At 40.8% G+C, this 12,289-nt stretch overlaps 2 protein-coding genes across 6 annotated transcripts in view; both read right to left on the reverse strand.

Annotated features, from left to right (window-relative positions):
* Positions 1 to 100: 100 nt before the first annotated feature.
* On the reverse strand, positions 101 to 5,993 carry pomt2 (protein-O-mannosyltransferase 2). Of its 3 annotated transcripts, none has more exons than XM_055864819.1 (21): positions 5,910 to 5,993; positions 5,059 to 5,329; positions 4,879 to 4,963; positions 4,624 to 4,728; positions 4,421 to 4,529; positions 4,086 to 4,194; positions 3,793 to 3,952; positions 3,583 to 3,689; positions 3,377 to 3,459; positions 3,016 to 3,192; positions 2,863 to 2,923; positions 2,653 to 2,731; positions 2,382 to 2,533; positions 2,180 to 2,271; positions 1,975 to 2,051; positions 1,812 to 1,883; positions 1,656 to 1,715; positions 1,472 to 1,577; positions 1,243 to 1,383; positions 974 to 1,085; positions 101 to 764 (listed from the first exon to the last, which is right to left on the reverse strand). In XM_055864819.1, exons 2-21 carry the CDS (start codon positions 5,316 to 5,318, stop codon positions 659 to 661), a joined length of 2,253 nt encoding a protein of 750 aa, XP_055720794.1. In that variant the 5' UTR covers positions 5,319 to 5,329; positions 5,910 to 5,993; the 3' UTR covers positions 101 to 658. The 3 variants fall into 3 exon arrangements, with proteins under 3 accessions (XP_055720794.1, XP_055720793.1, XP_055720792.1); XM_055864818.1 differs by lacking the exon at positions 5,910 to 5,993 and adding an exon at positions 5,721 to 5,885; XM_055864817.1 differs by lacking the exon at positions 5,910 to 5,993 and having other exon boundaries at positions 5,059 to 5,885.
* A 1,546-nt stretch (positions 5,994 to 7,539) lies between these two features.
* Positions 7,540 to 12,289, reverse strand: part of LOC129812876 (latent-transforming growth factor beta-binding protein 2-like) — a 167,554-nt gene continuing 162,804 nt past the window's right edge. For all 3 annotated transcript variants that reach the window (XM_055864824.1, XM_055864826.1, XM_055864823.1), the window contains 2 exons: positions 12,082 to 12,231; positions 7,540 to 11,241 (listed from right to left, as the gene is read on the reverse strand). In XM_055864824.1, coding sequence (XP_055720799.1) covers positions 11,060 to 11,241; positions 12,082 to 12,231 — 332 coding nt within the window. In that variant the 3' untranslated portion in view covers positions 7,540 to 11,059. The remainder of the gene's footprint in view (positions 11,242 to 12,081; positions 12,232 to 12,289) is intronic.

Raw genomic sequence — 12,289 nt, forward strand, 5'->3', positions numbered from 1 at the left:
AAAGCACTGTATCTTGCCAAAGATGTATACAATACTTTGCACACTAAGATCGAGAAAACATTACAAGATAATTTGATATAATGTAACGGAAACAGGTGAATTCTTTCCCATCAAAACTTTTAATTAGAATATTAGATTCCCATAAGTATTTCAAATTGATTTAGTCCCTAGGCACTTAGCTCATTATTGCAACTCAGTCAAGAAAAAACTAAACACGTTAAGGCAGTACAGTAGACATCATTAGCCGTCACTAACGGTCTCAATTAAATAAACACATCATTCACACATTTCAACATCCACCTAATGCACATTAATGTATTTATCACGTTTTTATCTCCCAACCCAAAAAGAGTAGGCTATGATTGTGAACAGTATATTATGTTCTTAGTATCGTTTCACAATGCACTGCTGCGCAATTCAAGTGTAGAAAGTCACTAAAATATTCAGTTTTCAATGTTGAATTAAAACACTTAAAAATATTTGGATGTAACTGACTATAAAATACTTTAATGTTAAATATTTAACAATCCATAGCTATGCACATTATGAAAAATACTGAAGTTCACATAGTGTATAAGAAACAGACACTTGCATGTCTGCTAAAATACCACTGATATATCACTATGTCAGTCAGAATTCTTCCTGACTGTTCACCTGCCTAAAACTCCCAGGAGTCCATCCACTTCAGGCCAGCCATGGTACTATCAGGGTCATGGGCCAGCGGCCCTCTCATACCATAGGACAGAGGGTGAAACATGTAAAAGCTGCATGGTTTAAAAAGGCAGAGAGAGAAACAGATGTAAACTGAAGATGAGAAGAGAGAACAACCAATTTCAAAATTCATTTTTGGGTGTAGATTAACTATTGCGCCAATGACATACAGTACTGTAGACAATAAAGCCAACAGAAAACTTCCATGTTTACAATTTAAATCAGGTTCAAAGGCACATAAGAGGTCTCATGGTTCTCTCACCTCTCGAGGATGGCCAGGAATAGCATTGCCTGTCCTCCTCTGAGCAGCCAGTGAGAATAGGGTGGGCGGAGCCATAGGTCAGCACTCTGCAGCAGGGTGTCCAAAGTGATCCCTGAGACAGAGATGACAATTCAAGATCTTTATAAATATAACTGGATCTGAACTACTCCAACATTATTTCATGTATGACTCCTGGATTAGTCTGTAACATGCAATCAATATGAAGTGGGCATTATGGGGAGAATGTGTTTGTGGTAGAACCACTTTACCTGTTAGCATGCTGCTGAAGAGCATGGCAGGGAAGTAGTGGTGGTAGTAGAGGATGCGGCCCATGGTGTAGAAGGGTACGTAGTGCAGCAACCAGCCCAGGAGCAGCAGCCCTCCACCTTCCATCAGCACGCGACAATGCTCTGCACACACACATACACATCAGTGTTAGAATCAAGTACTCAAACGAGTTACTCATGAAACTGACAGGGAAGTTCTAAAAGCTCCTACCTATTCTTCTCTTATCCAGCTGGACTCCTCTGTGGAGGGCCAGAGAGGCCACTGCCACCATAACCACATACAGGCCCAGACTGACCAGGTTCAGCCACCAGATCACCTGCAGGGGAGGTAGATTTAGCTATATTGTAGCAGTGTTATGTGTTAGCATACTCAGTGAGTGGAGAGAGGTACTTACAGGGTTCCCTAACAGGTAGACACGGTATTCAGTCTCATTCACTCCAGAGAACCTCAATCCCTTTGCAAAAACAGAACAAAGGCACAGTAATAAGAAACTACTTCATTTTGGGACTGTCCAACCACATTGAAGTCATGTGGTATTCAACATGCAAACCTGGTAGTTGATTGGCCAATGCCAGGGTTTAGAGTTCATTTCGTTGTCTTTGGGCTTCAACCCACTGTTACCCTGTAAAAAGAGACACATTTAGTTGTAATCAATACAATAAGTATGTGGGAGAATTTGGCACACAGTGAGGTGTGTTGTCTTGTTCTCTCACCCTGATCATAACGATGTGGGACTCCAGCAATATCTCCAGGAAGTGGGGCTTCAGCACTGAAAGGCTAATGTTGGGCACTATCAATGCACACACACACAAACAAAAACACACACCTTTAGGTATTAAGTAAACACACAACACCATCACATATCAAGCAGTGGGCCACGGGAACACAATTTTAAAAAATGCAGGAATGGAGGCGTACATTTGGTATTGATATGATCCTCAATATTCCATTGAGAGTTTGGGGTCTCCTTCAGATATGGGCTACATGTAATCTCCACCTGTTCCCAGCCCCTGAACAGAGAAGACACAGTTTGACACTGTCATCATCGGTAATGTTAACATTTGTAAATAAAGATATTAGAGAACTTTAGAAGAGTCTAGATCATTCCTCCATTTCTTACCATTTGGGGAGAGTCTTGCCAGATGAGTAGAGCACACAGCCAGTTGCTCGGTGCAGGAAGCGTACTTTGCTGCGTAACACCTTGACCAGGTCGCCCTTCCGACCCCCACACACCTCCACCTGCCACAGGTCATTAGGGTCACCTGTTCCATTCTGAAAGCACCAGAAAGGAATGATACTGATCAACATTTAGGCTGAAGAATGAAACCTCTCTCACACACAACCTATCAATAACTTCTGAGAACTGTGCAAGCATTGTATGTGCTACTCACGATGCCATAGCCTGTGACCTGGAAGTGTTTTTTAGTGAGAGGTGCCACGTGGAGGTGACTGTGAAGGTTACGGGTAGTCCTGGTGGACACAGGAGTATCAACCATTATTGCACTGAAGAATTTGTTGTAATGTCAAAACAGGTACAGTATGGGTGCAGTACAATGATAAGTTTTCAAACAGATGAGGGGTGTCACTGTCAAACCACTTACTCTTTGTGCTCCAATCGAATAATGTCACCATGACGAACAAGATCAGGTTCTCCTGATTGTGCTGGACAAAAAAAAGAACAAAATACCTCATAATACGTATAAAACCTTTAATGAGTGACATATTCTGACTGCACAACAAGGCTGGCCTCTCACAATCACTGTCATTGGATCTATGCACCAGCCACATGTTGTTATAGTCCTTATGGAGGTATGCTGTGACCTGCTGCTGCTTTGCTCCTACACCCTCTGGGTACAGATGCCAGTGAGAGTGGAGGTATCCTCCAGCGATACGCAGGTTCTTCACAGTGATGATAGAGCCATATGCCAGGTCTGTAGGAGAGCACAGACCACCATCATAGTAGAACAATGAGGACAGATCAGCATTATTAGAAGCTGGGGGTTACTTAGGACATTATTTGAATACACGTCATTCAAACTGACAAGTGGAAATATACTGTAAAGCACCACTATGGTAAAGACAAAAACGTAGAAGATGCTATTTAAATCAACTCACACTCAGGCATGGATGCATTGTGTAGGTTGTTTCCAATCAGACGGGACTGAAAAGCAGAGCTGAAGAAGCCATCTCCTGGACCACTGGAGACAGGGGACAATGGAAACACATTGTGTAAATGTGATTAGACATTATTTAGGGGAGAATCAATTTAAAGCTTTCCAATAACCCCACTATAACAAATGCACAGCCAATAATCCACTTACCTTTTGTTCAGCACCACAAAGTGGACTGCAAATATTGTAACATACAGGAACAGGGGAAGCAGGATAAGCCCAAACACCCTGGACAACAAGTGCTTCCCAAAATCCATCTGGTAGAAGGAAGAAAAGGGAGCAGGAGTCAGTGTTGGCCTCCAATGTAAGTCCGTTTGGTACATCAATATCATAGGTGATTCATAATCAGTTGATGAGTACCAGAGAGAGGTGCAGGTCCCCCAGCAAACTCCACAGGTCCCGGGCTGTGTTCATTCCCACCAGCAGGATGACAAACAGCCCCACAAACTTAACCCCCAGAGCCCCAGACAGGTTAACCCCTGTCAGTACCATCCAGAACCACCAGGGTGCGCTAAAGGGCCTGAACACCATAGGAGAGAGCATAGCAGCATCACTCTGTACAAAGTTGGTCAATAACAAGTCCCTTTAATCGGATTCTAATGACTTATCTGACAATTCAGATGTAGGTTTGCTCTGCTCTGGAGGTTCCTTACCTATATCTTTGTCGATTAAACTTGACCATGCTGAGCACTGCTCCCATTATAAAGAACATGAGAATGGGGTCGAGAAGGATGTACTGAGAGATGGTGATGCAGCCAGTGTCTGAATGGGGGGGACAGCCCAAGGTACAAGTTATTTAGATTAAGGTGATCTAACACAATACAGATTTTAAACTTCACTGAGAATCCTATACCACAGTTATAACATTATAAGAATGGTTGACCAGTCCATACTCAAGTCTGTTTGGCAAGGTTTTGGCTAAAGTAGATCCAGACTCTCCCCCAGGCTGTCTCTGGTTACTTTGTTAGTGCTGGTGGTACATACTCACCAAAGGCCAGCACTGCAGCAGTGATGAGGGCAGCTGTCGGGGACTGGGACAACTCCAGCACTGTGAGGTAGGCAAAGGGGGGCAGACAGGAGCCCAGAGATGCACAGAACTGCAGGCAGAGCAAGTTCACAGGTCAAACTAGTACTGTGGAGCATGACGTTATTCACACAATATAAAAACCATTCTGTCTGTGTAGGCCTTACCCCTCTCATCCCCCAGTAGTTGTGGTGCTCATATTTGTCCCCAGGTTTAAGGAAAGGGTAGGTGCCATCATAACCAGTCATGTACCCAGCTAGCCCAATCAGCATCTGGCATAGGGGGAATGGTTACTTAAAAACACATACACATGATGTAAATCAAGAATCAATATACTTATCAAGTTATGGAAGGAATGATGACTGTAGAAAGAGATATTCTATGAATGTTTAGAATGCTAAAAGATAGTGGCATTATCTTACTTTGCCAAGTGGTGGGTGGACATCAAAGAAGAAGGTCCTGTTAATGTAGTAACTCCCCATTTTCCCAAAGTGGGTTTCATCCCAGCTAAAACAGACATGATCACACAATGAGATTATACATCAACACACAGTGACTTCATGAGGGAGCCTTACAACTTCTCTTGGGGCACCATCACTCACCATACATGAGGGGGTTCCATGATTTTGTAAAGGCGTGTGGAAAAAGAGAGCAACACCACCAACAGAAAGAAAGCTGTGCTTTGTGCCTCATTATTTGGAGAGTAAATGCCCTGGTCATGTTGTGCTGATGTCCCATTTAAGGATTGGCGGTCACCTTCAGACAGTCTATCATCCTCTGTATTCTCCTGGGTCGACTCATGATGGGTTGAAACAGGGCTCTGCTCCCCTGTATTCATCTGGCCTCTCCGATTTCGTAGCATTGAGGATTCGTCTTTGTATTGTGCAACACATTTTTTCTTTGCCATTAGTTAAAACTTAAACAAAGTTTGTCAATTTAATTGGTATTCTTTGAACCGCCCTCACTGTCCAAAGAAAGCTTAAGAATCAGGAATATTTTGACAGTGGAATGTTTGTGACAGACTGCTACAACAAATTAGCTAACAAGCAGCAGCAAAACAAGTCCCGTGTTACATTGTAGATTGGTCTATGCAGGGAATAGCTAGCTAGTAACAATTTCGCATAACAACGTTACAATTAATATATATATTGTAATGCTATCCGTACACTAGCTAGCATTGTAGCTAGCTCGCAGTAGCAGCTGTCAGACAGCTTTGTGCATTTTAAACCAAAATTAATATTTATCTAATCATTCCTGTTTTCACCTGATATTCCGTAGGTAACGTAATGCATTAAAGGCAGGACTTCTTTGCTGGTTACATTTTACGCATTTGGAAAACAAGCATTTCTAAAATTAAACTATTACTCTGGCATGCACTCCTGACGGAAATTTACGGTGCACAGATTTCAAAGCATCTACCGGTTATTATTGTAAAATAAAACAAAACATTTACCCGATGTGCTTCATGAAATATCTGCAAAAAGTGCGCAGCACGCGCACAATGTAGTCGACTCTCAACACTCCAATTTTAGCCACGCACGTTGCGTGGTTTCTGGGATCTGTATGCTTTTCTATCCTTCAATAAATCCATGACACGGGAATACGGACACAATTTCCCAGTATACAACTGAAATTCAGGACAAGGCTGGGGATCAGTGGGAAACGCCTTCCACAATGTGGTTGTGCTGTACGCATATATATTACGGCCACTGGGTGGTGAGAGAGCACAATAAATCACAGGCTCGCACACCACAAAGATGCTCACAACATGTAAAATCCTCTCTGGTGTGGAGGGTGATAAGCGCCAGTTCGAAAATTCAATGCTTAAATGCTACATAAGAATGTAAAAATTATCAATGTATTTTTATTTTCATATCAGTGTGCATGATTCATTCGACGACAAATTGCAAAGTTAAAATGAAAATAGAAAAATTTGAAATGATACAAATTTGAAATAAAAATGGTAAATGGTCAATGAAAAAAGCCAAATTGTAAACAGAAAATGGCTAAATGTAATTTGAAATTGAAAGCGGCTGTTTTCATTTTCCAACTACCCAATTAAGCGTTTTCTATTTCAATTTGCATTTGAATTTTCAAAGTGTATGCAAATTTCTTTTTTGGAGGCGTGAACCAGGAGAGCAACACAACACCCCCATGTAGTGGTGCATCTCTCTGTACATTGATTTTAGACTAGTGTAACCAACCCAGGTCTCCTGCACACCAGAAAAGCATAGTCCTGCTTAGCTGAAGCCAAGGCTCTTGTAGCCAATGTAACTCTTCAGGTATCAGACAAGGTTACTCATTATGTGAACAGCTAACCAAGGAGAAGTGGTTTGGTGACCACGCACATATGATGAATAACTTTGCCTAGTGTTGAGTAACTTTGCTAAGACCAGAAAAATTGCATTGGCTCCCCAAACTACATTTCATAGGCTTTGGCTTAGCAGGCTAAGCTGTTCTTCTGATGTACAGGACACCAGGTTCAAACCCTGTCAGTTACACTAGTCTAAAATGAATGCACAGAAAACATGGCATGGCTAGGATGTATCACTGCATGGTGGTATTGTGTTGCTCTCCTGGTTCATGCCTCCCGGAAGCAATTTGCATACACTTTGAAAATGAAAAGAGTAAGTACTAAATTGGGCAGTTGGAAAATGTAAACATCCACTTTGCGCATAGCCTTTACCATTATCTGTAAACCATTTGTCATGTTGTGTTTACCATTTTCATTTACAATTTCCATTTACCGTTTCCAATTTTCAATTAGCCATTTTCGATTTTCATTTTAACATTGCATTTTCACTGGGGCATGAATCATGCACACTGATATGAAAATATTAAATGCATTTATAATTTTCGCCTTTCAATTGAGCATTTAAGCATAGCTTTCTAGCATAGCTTTCTAGCATAGCTTTCTCAAACTGGCATTGATCACCCTACATCATACAAGTGCTCCATTTGAGCTGAAAGTATATTTGCATTACAAACATTTGGTTTCGAAATTAGGATATTATTGTATAGTGATGAAATGTATTACTGTGTAATGTGTGTAGAATATTCCACAGATAAGGGAGACAAATAAATATAGATATTTTCAAAGTTTATTTTGATGACAGATAGTGACTACAGTCAAGAGGTAAACAAAAGGAATGAACATGATATTTTCATTGACCACATCATACATCACATCCTACACCACAACTTGTGGTTTACAAAGCTTTAAATAATATAAAATACATGTTCACAATTTGTTTTACCTCAATGTAAGACTTGTGGAGGGATGAATCATACAGTATAGATAGACTGATAAAGAGTACAGTGAACATCTCTTTGAATGCAGGTCAAGGGCATCAGTCATTGAAAGAAGGCATCCTCCAAATATGTGTAAGATAGGTGCTGGCAAGATACGCATTTCTCTTAATGGAAAATGTGAAAACATGACTAATCAGCAATCATATGTTTCTAGAGTTGAATGTGAAAGGACAACAATGTTTATTTGATTGGAAATGACGAATAGTGTTCACTATATTGATTTTAAAAAAGGTCACCAGAATGACAAACTGTTCCAAGGTAACATTATTTGAAAGGCAAACAAGTTGTGTTTTAATGGCACAAAGAATAATGCTTGCATTTCAAAAGGCATTCTTTTTTGTATTTTACTTGTAGGATCAATGGCACCACATTGTGTTTAAAAAAGTACTGCCATTCCCCAACATTACATTTCAATGTCTGCTCCACAGGGCAGGATACATACACTTTCTCTGGTACAGTGTAAACCACTTTTCTCATACATAAAGATGTTTTTTTATTTTATTTTTTACAGAAATATATAAATCTAAATGGCTAAACTGTAATGCTGGATTTTTTTTCTTTTTTTTGTCAAACAAAAATATTGGCTGCACTATATGCATTATTAGAAAGTAACAAAAACATTAATACATAGTACTAGATCTGTACAAAATATCCTAAACCTCGTCAACAAAGCCTTTACTCACATTCAGAGATGCATTAATGGGAATGTTCTTACATGGGATCTGAAGTCAATTGTGAATGTGAATGTGATTGAATGTAAACATAAACAATTTGCTATGGGACATAATGTGTGCTGAACTACTCTCTTGACTAGTGGGAGAAGGCCAGTGGAACCTATACAAACATATTACATATTTAATCATATACAGTACCATTCAAACGTTTGGACACACCTACTAATTTAAAGGATTTTCTTAATTTTTTACTATTTTCTACATTGTAGAATAATAGTGAAGACATCAACACTATGAAATAACACATGGCATTATGCAGTAACCAAAAAAGTGTTAAACAAATCAAAATATATTTCATATTTTTGATTCTTCAAAGTAGCCACACTTTGCCTTGATGACAGGTTTGCACACTCTTGGCATTCTCTCAACCATCTTAAACCTGGAATGCTTTTCCAACCGTCTTGAAGGAGTTCCCATATATGCTGAGCACTTGTTGGCTGCTTTTCCTTCACTCTGCGGTCCAACTCATCCCAAACCATCTCAATTGGGTTGAGGTCGGGTGATTGTGGAGGCCAGGTCATCTGATGCAGCACTCCATCACTCTCCTTATTGGTCAAATCGCCCTTACACAGCCTGGAGGTGTGTTGGGTATTTGTCCTGTTGAAAAACAAATGATAGTCCCACTAAGTGCAAACCAGATGGGATGGCGTATTGCTGCAGAATGCTGTGGTAGCCATGCTGGTTAAGTGTGCTTTGAATTCTAAATAAATCACTGACAGTTTCACCAGCAAAGCACCCTCACACCATCACACCTCCTTCATGCTTCACGGTGGGAACTAAATCAAATCAAATCAAATCACATTTTATTGGTCGCATACACATATATAGCAGATGTTATTGCGGGTGTAGCGAAATGCTTGTGTTCCGAGCTCCAACAGTGTCATAGTATCTAACAATTCACAACAATACACACAAATCTAAAAGTAAAATAATGGAATTAAGAAATCTATAAGTATTAGATTGAGCAATGTCGGAGTGGCATTGACTAAAATACAGTAATGTATTTCTACTGTATTTTTTTTTTAGAACTACACATGCGGAGATCTTCCGTTCACCTACTCTGCATCTCACAAAGACTCGGCGGTTGGAACCAAAAATCTCAACTTTGGACTCATCGGACCAAAGGACAGATTTCTACCGGTCTAATGTCCATTGCTTGTGTTTCTTGGCCCAAGCAAGTCTCTTCTTATTATTGGTGTCCTTTAGTAGCAATTTGACCATGAAGGCCTGATTCACGCAGTGTCCTCTGAACAGTTGATGTTGAGATGTGTCCACCCCTACCTTGTAACAACACAACTGACTGGCTCAAAATGCATTAAGAAAAAAAATTCCACAATTTAACTTTTAACAAGGCACACCTGTTAATTGAAATGCATTCCAGGTGACTACCTCATGAAGCAGGTTGAGAGAATGCCAAGAGTGTGCAAAACTGTCATCAAGGCAAAGGGTGGGAACTGCGAAGAATCTCAAATATAAAATATATTTAGATTTTATTAACACTTTTTTGGTTACTACATGATTCCATATGTGTTATTTCATAGTTTTGATGTCTTCACTATTATTCTACAATGTAGAAAATAGTAAAAAATAAAGAAAAACCCTGGAATGAGTAGGTGTCCAAACTTTTGACTCGTACTGTACATTTATAGCCTCTCCAAGCCCATATTCAATTCTCTCTCTCTCTCCCTCTATTTGTACTGGCAGCAGGTCAAAGCAACATTGTGATAGCATATGAATCTGGTCTGGACCTTGTTTGATCGTAGTTATTGCTCTTGAGACAACCTTGCCAACAGAGGAGCCTGTTTGTCTCGAGGATGAGGACTGTAGGATTGCACTGTTATAAGAAACACAGAAGACCAGTGGAAGGGGTGGTTGGTCCTTTTAAAGGCCTTGCTGACAACAGAAGCATCCCAAATACTAGTAAAAAGTGGTTTGAAAGTAACTTTCCCTGTATAGCAATGTGATTATTATGTTATAATATGAATATAACATGTGGCATGCTTACGACAATCAGCTTCCTCCAGGTTACCAAACTTAAACAACTATTCACACTGTTTCCCCTCATCGTTAGTAAAGTATATTGGTCTGACAAATAAGACAATATAAATCCTATGCCCTCTTACTTTACAGAGCCTTGTCATGTACATGAAATAAATAATCAACCAAAAAGACAAATGGAGAAAAACAATGCAGAAAAAATGTATGTATGCATACCAAACTGCCTGGGATCACTGAATACAAGGTCACTCCTCAGAAAATCCCTTTAAGCAAAATATAAATGTTAAGAAATAGGATAATCCCATGGAATACATTCACTGGATAGCTCCTGGTCCCCTGTGGAAATGTGAATGAGTATGTGTGTGGTAGAGAGAGAGAAATTAGGAAAGAGTCAATAAGAGTATGTGTGTTGGTGTGTGTGTGTTTAGGGGACAAGCGTGGACGTTTCAGTGTTTTTTGATGGAGGTTTATAGTGCCAGGCCCTTTGAGAGGGCGGGGGGTGAGGGTAAGGGCGTGGGGTGGTGGAGGGAGGAGAGAAGAAGCTCCAACAGTCACACCCTCATTTCCCTGCCACTCTCCCTCTAAAGCCAGCCAGTGGGACCTCTGGAATGCATTCATGGGGCTTGGCAGAGGCCTGGAAGCCAGGCAGGCAGGTGCACTTGTACGACCCCTCAGTGTTGGTACAGGCCCCGTTCTTACACAGCGCCACGCTGTCACTGATATCCTCACACTCGTTTATGTCTGCAGGAAAAGGAGACACACAGAGTTAACTGAGGAGAACAATTTCACAGCAAATGCAGCTGTTCATGCCACACGTCCTGTGTCAGAAGTCCCACATAGTGGCCTAGTCAGTATGGGTGGTAGGATGGCTCCACAGTCAGGTGCAGTAGATGTCTGGCGACAGTGGTGGCTAGAGGGATGCCTAACGCTCAGTACTTATAAAAACTGCTTTCATCGCTTTCTCTCTCTCTCTCAATACTATCTGGAAGGCGGCAGCCAAATGTCCTTTCATTGATTGCCTTCAAGTGGTTTCTATTTTCTATTATAAACTGGGTGTTTCGAGCCTTGAATGCTGACTAGCTCACAGCTGTGGTATACCAGACCGTATACCACGGGTAAGATGAAACATTTATTTTTACTGCTTTAATTACATTAATTAATTACATTAATTACAATTACATAAGAACAGCCCTTAGCAGTGGCATATTGGCCATATACCACACCCCCTTGGGCCTTATTGCTTAAATCTGACATGGGAGGTTTGATTGTAATTTCTCTGCAGCCAAACTCTGCGTGATATTGCATGGCGAGTTACCTCACTAAAGAGAACCCCAAGACCTGTCTCCAAAAGGCACAAACCTAGGGAAGGCTTCTTCATTCTGAAGTAGGGTTTGATCTTAGCCCCACACCATATATCATTTTTAAATGTGGGAAAATGGAACAGATCAAAAGGTTATCTAAATTGACTAATTTGTTTCTAGGAATTCCAAAATGAAAAGATATATCTGGTAGGAAACACAGAGAGGAGAATCTGACTCTGACTGCAGGTGGACATTATGAGACACTGGGAGAGGAACCTACCGATGCAGGCCATTTTGGTGAGGTCAAGCTCGTAACCATCAAAGCAGTCACAGGTGTAACCTTCCCTCACGCGCACACACCGGCCATTCTCACAGCCGTTCAGGATGCCACACTCCTCTGCTCGCAGGCCCTCGAAGCCATCAAAGCGGTCTTATTGGAAACAGAATATGAATGAAGAAGGAGTCCCTACAGAGGTAGCATTTCACCA

This window comes from Salvelinus fontinalis, chromosome 16, assembly GCF_029448725.1.
Source record: "Salvelinus fontinalis isolate EN_2023a chromosome 16, ASM2944872v1, whole genome shotgun sequence".
Classification (NCBI taxonomy): domain Eukaryota; kingdom Metazoa; phylum Chordata; class Actinopteri; order Salmoniformes; family Salmonidae; genus Salvelinus; species Salvelinus fontinalis.